The sequence below is a fragment of the Rhinopithecus roxellana genome, chromosome 6 (assembly GCF_007565055.1).
Source record: "Rhinopithecus roxellana isolate Shanxi Qingling chromosome 6, ASM756505v1, whole genome shotgun sequence".
Taxonomy (NCBI): Eukaryota; Metazoa; Chordata; class Mammalia; order Primates; family Cercopithecidae; genus Rhinopithecus; species Rhinopithecus roxellana.
This window is the reverse complement of record NC_044554.1, coordinates 26376928-26391465: the sequence shown is the minus strand read 5'-3', so window position 1 is coordinate 26391465 and position 14538 is coordinate 26376928. Positions and strand designations below refer to the sequence as shown.

The 14538-nt window shown below is 38.7% G+C and overlaps 1 protein-coding gene across 16 annotated transcripts in view; it reads right to left on the bottom strand.

The window, feature by feature from the left end:
- The window catches only part of ST7 (suppression of tumorigenicity 7), a 278422-nt gene that overhangs the window by 38556 nt on the left and 225328 nt on the right, over positions 1-14538 (bottom strand). For all 16 annotated transcript variants that reach the window (XM_030932961.1, XM_030932964.1, XM_030932969.1 and 13 more), the window contains 2 exons: positions 2034-2106; positions 493-595 (listed from right to left, as the gene is read on the bottom strand). In XM_030932961.1, coding sequence (XP_030788821.1) covers positions 493-595; positions 2034-2106 — 176 coding nt within the window. The remainder of the gene's footprint in view (positions 1-492; positions 596-2033; positions 2107-14538) is intronic.

Genomic DNA, 14538 nt, shown 5'->3' with positions numbered 1-14538 from the left:
ACAAAGCAAAATACTTTTTCATATTTTGAAGTTTTCTGTATTATTTTCTTGCCCATACTGATTACTACCATTTATTTATAGAGACATGGAATGCCACATTAGTATTTTTGTTTTTTTTTTTACCAGTTTTATTCACAACAACATTTATTTCCTGAGTTTGGTCTATGTGAGACCATAACTGGCGTGAAATTCCTATCAAATGCGTCAACACTCCCGGGATATCTACTTTTTGCCAATTTCAGGCTTCCTGGCCTGCCTCAGCGAGGTCTATCGATTTACCCTTATTAAGTGAAGTCTGGAAATCTGCCCCAAAGCCTCTTGAGTGTAGCTTTTGCTTAAAATGAGGCTAATGCCCATACACTATACAGGGCCTCAACATTTGTTGGTTGCAATTCATTTTTTATAACCGGTGTACTCCAGATACAACACCGTGGTCAATGAATGCTTTCTCTGCTATCATAATGAGTTCCTGTGGGGATTCCACAGACTCACTTTTGGCACATGAGGATTGAATTCCACAGCTCTATGAATGGCTTCTACTGCATTCATCTCTGCTGTGCTCAGCCCCCGCCGAGATGCAGCCTCAGGAGAGAATCTGAAAAGCAGAAAGACAAAAACCATCCAGTTGGGACCACTGCTTGGGCATCAACCCGAAAGCATCTACACATCAAGGGCCCATAAAACCACAACGAGCCAATGACATGAGCTCTCCAAACTTCTACTGCATGGAACCTCTGAGTGACCCTGAGGACCGAGGCCAGAAAAAACCCCAGCAGAAGCAGAAAGCGTGCTTGCATCTAATCATGGCAGGAGTTAAATTCGGCTGTCAAGTCTCTGTCTAAATAGCTAATCTAAGTCTTCTACGAGGTACCTGCTCAGGTCAGGGGAAGAGGTAGGACTGACAAGGGCAGACAGTGTAGGAAAAAGAGAAAACTAGGTTACAGAAGAGTGCACTTGGTTAAAAACAGAGCTGGGAAGGATTTGAAAGGAGGCCTCCCACCCAATGTCAGTGCTGCGATGGAGGTTAAATCATTGCAGCTTCAGCAGCAGGCGAGCCTGCTTGGGGCCATTCCGGCAGGGGGCGTGTGCATGCCCAAACTGCGGGCGAGACACCTGCCCGAGTGAATGAAAAAAACCAGACCATGCAATCTCTTTCTCACCTCACACCCAGGGCTAACTCCAGAGCTGTGCTTGGCAGGCAGACACCACAGGGGAAGCTGTGACAACCCTGGCCCTGCCCTCCCAAGCTGGAGTCGCTGTGTAGGGAGAAAAGATGTTGCAGTAGGTACTGGCGATCTACAGGATAAAAAAGAATGAAAGAAAATTACTTTGGTCTTGAAGTGTACACACACTTAACAGCAAACCTGTCTGATACAGCAGAGGCTGGTTTCCTATTCTCTGCTTTTGATGCTACAGAGGGATTATATCGGGGAAGTGTAAGAGTTTATGGACTCAAAACCAGTTAAGCCATCTAGGCTCTTTCACCTGACAGGCATCCTTGGATGCTTATGAAAAGTCCATATGCCATAGTCACCTGCCTGAACAAAATAGGCAAACGTCCCATTGAGATGACAACTCAAAGTTAACAGACCAGTGGGGGCTAATTTGGAGTTGATGAGGCAAAGAATGAGAGATGACCATCCCGTCTGGCACATTCCACATGTGTATGACACTGCCCAGTTATGGACTGCTGAAGGGAGAGGAATGTGCAAAAAACGAATAGAAGGATGGCATTCTGTGTAAGTCCCAAGCAGGTGTTTTGGTATCTACTGTCTCACACCAAAAAAGTCATCTCAGAAGCATGGAATTTCAAATAAATCCTGCTTTAGGATACCTTTACACACCCTTACATTACCTGAAGATATACATTCCCTCCTTCTAATAGTGAAAGAAAAGAACAGCAGGTTTTGGAAAATGCATGCTTATAAGCAGGGGTCTCATAGACTAAGAGAAACTTCCAGAGAAAGCCCTCAGAGGCAACACATCTCAATTCCGGTCAGGCATTAGTACCGCGCAAGCTATTATTCACTTACTTGTCAGAGACAGCTCTTGCTTTGAGCAAAGCAGCTGTGTAGCATATTGTTGCTGACTTTGGTAAGCTTATATCTGTTGGAGAAAAAGAAAGTAGGAACACATAAGTTTGTAGGTAACAAAGAGCAATAATTTTCAATACACTAGCATTTTAATCACATTTAAGTGTAATAAAGCATAAATGAAGAATATTTCAATACATACGTTACACAAGAATTTCAGCTATTCCTTACTGTATCAACACAGTATGTGAAACTAAGGGTAGGTTGTATTTTTGTGAATAATTCATGTCCACCAGGCTGACTCTTAAGCAATCACCTTCTATTTTAAAATATGAATTTTTGTAAGGTTGAGTTGAAGCAGATTATAGCTATAAATATATCAATTTAGATATCACATGAATATCCTTGATGTGAAAGACATGAAAGTGTCTTTGTCACTTATCAAAATTTCTCGACAGGTGTATGAAATACTAATTGAAAAAAAAAATCTAGATTAAAAAAAGACATAGCCAAATGAATGATTCTTTAGTGGTCAGATTTAAACTACCTTTCTTGTGCATTAAATTTCAAGTTTACATTCAATTTTTAATAGTGCTTGTTAAAAATGTAAAAGTCAAAGTCAAGGAGATATACATATATATGTATCTAATATATAAATAAACATATATAACTTTTAAGGGTATATGTATGAAATCTTTAGGAAACTACACAATTTTTGCTCATGCAAACCTATCATAAATCTCCTTTCATATGAAGCCTCACTTGTCACCAGGAAAAACAGTTCCTTTCGATTTTACAAAAAGTACAGAAAGGCCAGGGTGGGGGTGGGGCTCAGATAACAAGTTTACAGGAAAGTGAAAGCACAGGGTACAAGTGAGAGTAAACTCAAAGAGGGCATCCCTTTGGGTGAAAAATGTGTTCTTAAATTATGATTGCATTCTTTCCAGAATAGGAGTTAGTATTTAATACTTGCAACCAAATTTACACTATAACACAGAAATACTTTAATTCAGAACAGGTAAAAATATGCCATTCCCAGATCCTGCAAAATTCATTCTAGGTTAGAGGAACTCTTTGCACCTGGAATGCCCTACAAGTTTCTTTGCAAGGCTGTTTTCAACTTAGAAAGGATTACATTAAAGTAGAAATGAAAAAGGGAAGTCCCTTAATTAGCCAATAGACAGAGGCAGAAGAAAACAATTTCATAAAAGAAAACCAATCTCTCTTTCAATAAAGAGTATTTAATGCCAATTCCAAGGAGATTCCTAAGGAACTTCTCTTTGAGGGAAATTTCAATGACATTGATAAAACACAATCATAGAAAATATCAGCACAGAATTGAAAGGAAAAGAGGTCTTTGTACCCTTAATTTCATAAACTATTTTCAAGCAAAATGTCACCACCACATACATACTATATAAAATGGTGCGCTTACAATTAGGAAGAAAAAAATGCCAGACACTCATGGATTAGTCTTGTTGCTTTTCCAGCATCTAAACATTTAACAGCTTTCCAGTGTGGGGAATCAATACAAGAACGAAATATCCTGTTTTTGGGGTATACTCATTGATTGTTATTTGAAGCTAACAAAAAAAACTAGATGATACACGGCCTACTTAAAAGTTCAGACTTTTTATTTTAAAGTTACCCAAGCCTTGTTTCCGAAAACAATGATCATAATTATTTGGGTGGCAGCACAAGAAGGAGCCTCTTTTTAAGGACTTAGCTGCTCAACAAGAAAGATCAAGTTGTGTTCGATGGTTACCTAATCAATCAAATGAACACTTTCACCCAGAGAGAAATACAGAAAGAGATACAATTGAGGTGTTCCAGCAAATGACTAGAGATGCCTAATCAAAGGTAATCTTTAATCTAGAATCCTGACCCCCATTCCCACTAGCATAGACAAGACATTCACAACTAGAAAAATGCAACAGCATTCAGCAACATTATGACGACTACAGTACATTTTCTCCATTTTTAAAATGTTTGCTCCTTCTCCTTTATTAAGTAGTATATGTGCACAAGAAAAATGCTTAAAATAACCAAAAATATATTTTAATCAATATCAAATGAGGAAACAGGGAAATGTAGCTCTATGAAAATACCCCATTCCCCATTAGTGGCATTTCATTCTATTTATCTTTTTATGCTAGTAAGTTATTTTGTTCTCACTGATTAAGAAAAATAGAAAATAGAAAAATATTCTTGCATAGCTTGTTTATTTAGATATTTTCAATGTTATTCTTTTTTCTGTAAAAACATCACATCTATTTGGTAATAGCAATTTGCCTCTAAGGAGGGATGAACCACTCTAAAGAAACTGATCCTAAATTTCCCTTCACATAGAGCGTCTTGTTGTTCAAATAGGTTTTGGTTTACAATTTTCATTTTTGAAAGTGATGCGTATTTTTCTGCAGAGCACTTAGGCAATATAAATGGAAAGCTTTTACATTTTGCGTACGCAGCAATTCCACTTCTAAGACTTTAGCCTAGGAAATAATCATTAATGTGCACAAAGATTGTTCATCACAACATTGTTTCTAATGGAATACTGGAAATGGCCCAATGTCCAATCATAGACTGGTTAACACGCTGTAAGTACATTCACAGGGTACAATTCCATGCAGTCATTAAATCATGGTGGTGGTGGAAAGGTACTGAATGATCTGGGGGAAATGTATTGTGCACACATCAATAAGTTTATAAAAAGTATGCTTTAATATTCATCTTTAAAAGCATTTATATACACAAAGAAAAAGATTGGAATAATATGCACCAAATATTGTAGACTCCCCTTATCAGTAGTTTCACTTTCTGTGGTTTCAGTTGTCCACAGTCAACTGCAGTCTGAAGATATTAACTGGAAAATTCCAGAAATGAATACTTGATAAGTTTTAAACAGCATGCCATTCTGAGTAGTGTGATGGGATCTTGTTACTGTCCTGCTCCATCCAACCTAGGATGTGAATCATCCCTTCGTCCAGCACATCCACAATGTAGATGCTACTGCCCATCAGTGACTTTGTGGCCACATGCATTATCATAGTTACCATAGTGCTGTCATAGTTATCACCGTGCTTGTGTTCAAGTAACCCTTATTTTATTGCATAATGGCCGCAAAGTGCAAGAATAGTGATGCTGGTAATTTGGATAGGCCAAAGAGAAGATGTAAGGTGCTTCCATTAAACGAAAAGGTGAAACTTCTCAACTTAATAAAAAAAGAAAAAAATCATACACCGAGGCTGCTAAGATCTACAGCAGGAATGAATCATGTGAATTGTGAAGAAGGAAAAGAAATTTGTTAGTTTCACTGTTGTACCTCAAAACTGCAAAAGTTATGGCCACAGTGTGTAGTAAGTAGAATGACAAGAAGGAGGGGCCACATTCACATAACTTTTATGACATATCGTTATAAGTGTTCTATTTATTAGTTATTGTTAACCTCTTACTGTGCCTAATTTATTTATTTATTATTTTATTTATTTATTTTTTGAGACAGAGTCTTGCTCTGTCACCCAGGCTGGAGTACAATGGCACGATCTTGGCTCACTGCAAGCTCTGTCTCCTGGGTTCAAGCAATTCTCCTGCCTCAGCCTCCCGAGTAGCTGAGATTACAGGCAAGCACCACCACGCCTGGCTGATTTTTGTATTTTTAGTAGAGATGGGGTTTCACCATGTTGGTCATGCTGGTCTCGAACTCTGACCTCGTGATCCACCCACCTTGGCCTCCCAAAGTGCTGGGATTACAGGCGCGAGCCACCGCATCCAGCTTACTGTGACCAATTTATAAATTAAACTTCATCATAAGCATATATGTACATGAAAAAATATTGTGTATACAGGGTTCAGTATTCTCCATGGTTTCAGGCATTCACTGGAGGTTTTAGAACATATGCTCTAAGGATAAGGGAGGACTACTCCATTGGTGGTGTTTATTTCTGCATGGCAAGATTATAGGCAATTTTTCCCATTGTTTATCTGTATTTCTAAAGTTTCCTGTCATGTACATGCAAAAACTGTTTTTTTTTTTTTTTTAGCAGATAATGATGCTAGAGGGAAGAATTCTGTTCTATAAATTGCCTGAAGCAAGTTCATGGGCAAATACATTGGTGGAGCTAGATACCAACAGCATAGACAAAAGTAGAATTTATCACATGAGGTGCTGTCAGCCCGGAGATCTATCAGATGTAACTTTCATATACTCTTGTGAAAGTTAGTGTGCTCTATTTAGTGTGCCCGCTATGGTACAGTTACCTTATTAGCCATATTTTAATCTAATAACTGCCTAACATCTAAACCAGTGGCAGGAACTGATGTTTGGTTCACCATTAAGAAGAACCGTATATACTCCCCTCTAGGAGAAATTATTTAGGCTGCCTGCCCCATGAGCACCTCCTCTTTCATTCCCACCTTACCCCACAAAAAAGGGGGAAGCTTGGTTATTGCTACCTATAATTTTTAAACTTAATATTTTGACATAATTATAGGTTTCCAGAAATTTATAAAAATATACAGAGTCCTGTAAATGTTTCACTCAGCTTCTCCCAATGGTAGTATTTTATAAAACTGTAGTATAATATCAAAAAACGAGAAATTGACATTGCTAGAGTACTACTGGGTACACTACAGACCTTGTTCATTTTCACCATTTTTTATATACAATCAAGTGTGCATGTCTATCCAATTTCATCCCATAACTAGATTCATGTAACCACACCAAAATACAGAACTGTTCCATTACCACAGAGGAACTCTCTGGTGCTACCCCTTTATATTTGTACTCTCCATGTCCTTCCTCATACATGTCCCCCGGTGATCACTAATCTGTTCTGTACAGTTCTGTCTGCCTGCTATGACTTCATGCTTTTATCACTACGGAAACGGATAAAATGATAAGATGAATAGAGTGGCTACCAGTAGTGATTGCAATGGTGGCAATAAGAACAAATCATCCGCTTTCCAATATTGCCTGTAATTTATTCAGAAATTTTACTTTGAGTAAGCAACTCAAAATCATTCTAAGTTAGTTTGATTTTGTATGAACACACTGACTCTGCAGTGGCCTTCTGACTTTTGTAAGTGGCATTTAGCTACATTATTACCTCTTACGAATTAGAATCCAAAGAGCAAACAAAAGGAAAGGAAATAATGAGGTATCATATAATTCCATTACTCACTGCAGAAACAAGGAATGCTAAGTAAATGTTTCTCACTTAGGCAAAGCTGAACTGCCAGTATTAATTCTTCTTCCACCTCTTTGCCATCTTATGTTTTGTAGAAATGTTTTTCTGAAAGGAGAAGAAATTTCCCCAAACATCTCAGGCATGCAAAATCAAATTGTCATGAAAGTCTTTCATTAAAAGTTGTAATTCTGAACTTCACACAAATGGAATCAGACTCATTTTTGTACTCATTTTTGTCTGGTTCCTTTCACTTAGCATGTTGTTTTTGAAATTCATCCATGTTGAATCTCAAAACATGGATCAGTCATTCATTCTTTTTCATTGCTAAGTAATATTTCATTGTGTAGATACACCACATGTTTATCTATTCTCTTGCTAAAGGACATTTGAATTGTTTTCCCACTTCGGACTGTTAGGAAAAAAGCTGCTGTGACCATTTTGTGTATGCTTAACAAAACTCATTTCTCAGGGATATGTAACTAAAAATGGGATTGCTGGATCTGAAGATAGATGTCTGTTTAACTTTACTGGAAACTGTTAGACAGTGTTCCAAAGTGATTGCGTGAAGTTTGCAAAAATAATATATTGTGATATAAATAAGGAAAGTGGTTACTGCTGGGCTGGAGGGCAGTTATTGGCTGGAAGGGAGTATGAGGCAATCTTCTGAGATTTCAGAAAGTTCTGTTTCATTCTGGGTAGCAGTCATATGGGTATATATATAAGTGAAAAATCATCCCTCTGTACTTAAGAGTTGTACATGTAATTATATGTAATTTATGCCTCAATTATATACATACATATATATATATATATATATATATTTTTTTTTTTTTTTTTTTTTTTGAGACAGAGTCTCACTCTGTCACCTAGGCTGGAGTGCAGTAGCACAGTCTCCCTCACTACAACCTCTACTTCCCGGGTTCAAGCAATTCTTGTGCCTCAGCCTCCCAAGTAGCTGGAACTATAGGTGCACATGACCACGCCTGACTAATTTTTGTATTTTTAGTAGAGACGGGGTTTCACCATGTTGACCAAGCTGGTCTCGAACTCCTGACCTCAAGTGATCTGCCCACCTTGGCCTCCCAAAATGCTGGGATTACAGGCCTGAGCCACTGCACCCAGCCAATAAGAATTAAAACAAAACAAAACAAAACCTGAAATCTTGTGGTCACCTGAAGATGTCTTATCTTACCAATCTGACCTCCATAACATTTTACTTGCCTTTTATCATTCTGCCTCACTCCATTCTCTCTACAAATCCTTATCTAAAAATCACTTACACCTTCCAAAAGAAAACAGAATCCGATCATTGTTCGTCAATCTTTCAAGCATTAAGATGGTTACAATATCTCTTCTATAGCAATCTTCTCTAGGATAAATACCTCCAGTTCCTCCTCTGGCATATTCTTCAGAACTTCTCATCTATTTTTGTTACCTGGCCACAGGTGATTTCAAAATATGAGAATTAGAAATGAAAACAATCCTCTAAATCCCCCAAACTGAGCAGTAGAGAGCTCAGGGAAACGTGCCATCTGAGGAGCTGCGCCGCTCCACGTCTCTGAATATCAGCTAGAACGCCCTGGTGTTGAGCAGCTGGGACTCTTTGTCTGTTCTTTGATTGTGTGGTCAACAATGCCCCCACCCTCGCCCCCGCAATTCTATTCAAATAGACTTCAGCCGAAGTCAGGTCTTTTCTCCCTTTTATGTAAGCCATGAACATTAAAAACAAACAAACAAACAAACAAACAAACAAAAAAAAAAACCTATAGGCAGGATTTCACATCTGACTCCATTACATTTCAAATCTTAAAATTAAATCTGAGCCATTAAATCTTAAATAATTTCAGCCTCAGCCCATCATTCCAGCCTATTAATCATTTTTCTGATTCAAGCTACCACACACAGTTGTGCTTCCTCCAAATCTTCTTCCCCAAATGATCATTATCATCATCAAAATGACTGCTAACACTTACCAAAGGCTACCTGACAGGCACTGGTGTTAATCAGTTATATACATTATCCTATTTAATTCTCAGAGCAGTCCTATGAGGTAGGACTGTTATCCCTGTTTTATAGGTGGGGTAAATGAAGCATAGAATGGTTAAGAAATATGCCAATATCACAAATCCAGAACAAACCTGAGCACATGACTTTAAACTGTGCTATGTAGTTTCCAAGACCTCATTTTTAGAAATACTGGCCATGGCAATACCAATGACAGAATGTAGGAATAGGATTCTAGAGATCACCCTCAATTTGCAACAGTCTGCAATGGTATGTCTGCAACCACTTATTAATTAGGTATTATATCCATATTGCTCCACGGTACCTGAAAGGACAGCATTTAAAATATTACCAAATGTTTTGTTTAAATAAAGATGTAAACACATTTATGGTGTTCTCCTATTTCAGAAACACGAAGGAAAAGGGTCATTTACACAAATAAGATAAACATTTAAATACTATTGTATAGACTACCAATATTTTCACATCTACTATCTCATCAGTGTTTATTTGACACAATTGTCTTAATAAATCCACGTTAGATCCTCAATTACCTCCTTTTCTCTTGTGGTCAAAAGCCACATAATCATTTCTACAATTTGGTTGGGATTGACTTATTTGACATACTCTTTTAAAAAGTAAAAAGTACTAAAGGGAAATATAAAATAGGAATGAATAATTGTACCTCAGCAATGTATTAATACAATATTTTCTGCTCAAAACGGTACTACCGCAAGATACAGACGAAAAACTGAACAACAGTACAGGACTGCCAAGATCATCCTCCCAAAATCTTTTTCTTTTATAGGTGAGAAATATGGACCCAGCAAAGTTAAATGACTTTCTTAAGAGCCACCCAACAAATGAGTGGCAGAACTGACCACGTCCTTGTCACTATTCCATATTGTTAGTGTGATACTTGCTTTTACTTTCCCTGTCATTCTTCACTGTTTTGTTTGGACAACAGAGTCACACATTAAATCCTGTAATGTGTGAGACTTTTGCTTCCTCTGGTCTTTAGTCACCCTGAAAACCTGCTTACAAGTTTATACCTGATTTGTATATACTTATTTAGCTATTTGTCATTCTGATCTTTTCATACACTTTAATCATTTATGTTTCCTTACACTTTTATCCATTGGGAGTAACTGCAATTTCCACTTTTAGTCTTCCATCCTTCACGAACCATTTTCCAGTTTAAAAAAACTCTCTGTATCTCCTATTCCAAATAGTCTCAGCACAAAGTTATGTTAATTGAAATTCTGTTTGTGGGTTCATATTTATCTTTCCTCTGCATTAAAACAAACAAATAAAAGGCTGGGTGTGGTGGTGGCTCACACCTGTAATCCCAGCACTTTGGGAAGCCAAGGCAAGAGGATCACTTAAGCCCAGGAATTCAAGACCAACCTAGGTGACATAGTGAGACCTCACCTCTAGAAAAAGTTGGCCAGGTGTGGTGGTTCACACCTGTAGTCCCAGCTACTTGGGAGGCTGAGGTGGGAGGATCACTTGAGCGTGGGAAGTTGAGACTGCAGTGAGCTGTGATCATGCCACTGCACTCCAGCCTGGGCGACAGAGCTATACCCTGTCTCAAAACAACAACAACAACAACAACAACAACAACAAAGAGCATGGCTTTTGCTTTTTGTTACTTTTGTTTGTTTCAGATTCAAGGTACACCTGTGCCTAATATTCCTTTTTTTTTTTTTTTAAACTATAGCTACAGGATAACATGGTCCCCTTCTCTTAAGCTTCTTCCTTTTTGGTAAGAATTAAATCCATGGTATTATTCTCATGCTTTGTCTATTTTAGTAGTAACTGAAGTATCGACAAGGCAGGAGTTTTTCAGACGGTTTGCTTTAGCAAGTGAGATTTACACAGGCATTCACATCATGTCCTCTGCTATCTTCAAATTCACAGCCTTTATAGAAAGTACAGCTGGACACGCCACCTGTTCCCCTCTTCCGCATTTTTTCTCCTCATGTCACTGTTACAACTCAGCAGAAGTAGGTGGGCACTGATGGGTGACATGGGTCCTGACAGGCTCTTCACCCTTAGTTACGCTGCCTTGAAAGACTGTCTGTGGGTGATGGTGGTTTTACATAGGGCTCAATGTCCTGTAAAGAGATTACCCGAGAGCAAATGAAATGAAGTGGTTATAGTTTAAAATAAGAAGTTTTCCCACCCAGGAGACAAAAGTTTCTGCACTAGGATTCCCACTTGTTGCTTAAGAAAGAAAAACCAAATTTTAACTCTTACACCAATGCTCAGAAAACCTCACAAATGTCTCCCTCCAGGACAGAATGTGCTCCACTGTAGTGTGGGAGATCACCTCACCACCCTGCTGCAGTGGCACTCCACTCTTCCACACCTGAGTGCTTTCCCACTGTGATCTCTCAAGTACCTCCACTCAAAAGGGGGCACGGTGTGAATGTACTGTGCCACCCACTTCACTCTGGGCTGGACGGAAGCCCTTTCTGAAATTGTCTCCAGGCCTCTCCAGGGCCCATAAAATAAAATGCAAGCTTGGATTTTAATCCAGTCCCTCTACCACCCCACATCCCCGGCTAACTCACCCAAGTCATCTTCTTCCCTTCACTGCATCCCTCTTCATCCCTCTGCTCTAAGGGATACAGACAATTCTCCAAATAAGTCATGCCAGTTGCGCCTCTGCACCTTTCAATATGCTCTCCTTGCCTCAAGCACCTTTCCTGTCTGGTTCAGACACCACCCCCAAGGGGAAGGCTCCCCTCTCTCCTCCTTGCTGCCTGCGGTGCCCCTTCCATCTTGGGCTAAAGTGCATCACAATCTTTACACTTTACAGCAACTGTCTGTTCTCTTATTTCCCTGTCCTACATACGTGGTGTGATTTAGGAGTAAAAGCTAGGCTGCTTCATCACTTTGTACCCACAACAAAAAACAATATCTGAAATATAGCTGGCGCTCAGTGTTTGCTAAATAAAATCCTAAATTAATGTACTAAAATCTCAAATCTCTTGATATTAGCTTCCTTCGACTTGCAAACATTTACATCCAATTTAGCTCCCAGAGGCCAACATTGATGAGTGTTGTACGTTCTAACAGGGAATCAGAAACTTGTTATTTCTCAACACGTGTACTGCATTTATCTTTGCTTACAGAGTTCCAGCAGAGTGTTTGAAATTGTATTGGTGCTCTAATCTCAATGTCTATTTGAAACAGCAGTGGAATGAAATTGTGGGGCAGGATGAAAAAAACAATAAAGTGAAAACTGAATCAAGGTTGAAGAAAAGTAGAAAAAACAAGGAAAGCCACACCTCTTCTGACTCCTTAAGGACCCGTTATTGGAATGATGCTGCTGAAAGAAAAGGTCATCTTAGGGAGAATGACTCTTGAATTTTCAACAGTCATAAGCGGTTCATAACAGCCAAACTTTAATTCAATAATCTTGGAAGAAATGTCTGTAATTATGAGTAAAACTCTCAATCAGATGGGCCTCAGAAAACTTATGTTGCAAAACTTTAGACAGGATAGAACAGTTTTCCATGATAACCTTTTTGATCTGATATCCTTTTGTTCATCTCCCAATAATAACAACCAAGATGTAGTTTCAATGCAGGGTCAGTTCTCATATCTATGAATCTAAAATTTTTTCAAAGGTGGCAGCAAGTAGATATATAAATCCCAAATCATCTCACAAATGAGAACACTATATCGTCGTGGGATCTTATAGATCGAGTCACTCACTGACCACAGATGTTCCCAATGACTACCTTAGTACACAGGGGTTGAGATGAAAGGGGCACAAGCTTGCTCTCAAAGGCTTTCTTTCTCTGCACTCCCCACAGCTTGTTTCAAACAGACTCACTGAGCACTGATTCATCTCGCTTCGCCTCTTTTTTGTATTTTTGTTTTCTCCACTAGACTGAAAACTTCTTGGTGACAGAGAATAGGTTATATTTATCTCTGAATCTAAAGCACCTAAAAGTTAGTACTTCAACATAATAAGGACTTGATAGATCCTTGCTGAAATAATTTGAAAAAAATTAACCTATTTACTCCCTGTTATCCTTTAAAATTATGAAGTACCAAGAATCCCTTTTCTTGGTCAGGCAACAAATTGATATCATTTCTACCAGGTACACTTGAAGCTCCTATAATCCAACATATTTGGCCTTCACAGATGTTCTTGGAAGCATGAACCAACCAAACAAACAAAAATGGAAAACAAATTTAAAAAGCAGTCCATTTCTTCTTCATAAGCTGTTTGTGGACTGTGATGTATTCTTACTGTACCATTATGTGATTAATTTATCAGTTTACTTGTTTATGATATGATGCAAAGAAAACAATAGACATACAGGATTCTGTCCTTAAATTTTTGTTATTGTTGATTCCAGGCAGTATAAGGTCTTTTTGCCCCACCTTCAGAAAGCCAATCTGAGGTCCCCTTCCAACTAAAGGGAAAAATTTCACTGAAGAAATAAAAGGGATTGATATACAAGAATCTCAAAAAGATGTGCCACCTGGGAGTTCAATGATTCAATTAGGAAGTTCTACATGACCTTAGTCATTTGAGGCAGGGGGAAGGACAAGCACTACACATTCAACTACATCCAGAAAAATTCATTGTACGCTACAAAGCCAAACACCAGATGTTATTTGCAACTTTTGGACTGGATTACCCCAGAAGGTCTGTGTCAGAGGGCCCTTCTATGGCTGGTGCCCTGAAGCCAAACACAGCAGTTTCCCTGATGGTAATGGCTGGCTGGGGAGGGATGTTACCTGGGTAAATTATGATAACTGGGCAATAAGGATTACCAAACCCAACACAAATTTGGAGGGTTTGTGCATGTGCCAACTATGTGAATTACAGATGTATGCATTCACCAAAAGTCTTCCATCATCAGAGACAGAAGTTTGTCATGCATATAGTCCTCATTGAAATGACATCTATTGTCACAACTTTTGCTCATTGCAATATATAGTTCATCCCCTAACAGTCTATCATTTGTTCTAAAGTAACCTCAAAGGCCTAGTCCTCTTGGCAGATCTACCTCTTGGTGTCCAAATCTGCAGAGCATCCAGTGCAAAGCTATGTAAGACCACCATTTCTCAGTGACTTGTGCTTACAGGCATGAAGCCACAGCCATTAGTATCAGTGCTGATAATTATTTTCTTCTTTGAAGCACCAATGTGGTTCATTTGCCCGTCTTTTCACAAGGACTCTCTTTAAGCTCTTGCCTGGTATCCGTGATCTTTTCCGTAACAGCCAGCCCAGGGAAAGGAGCTGGACTAGGTTTATAGTCTGACACTAGAAACCAACAGCATACCAA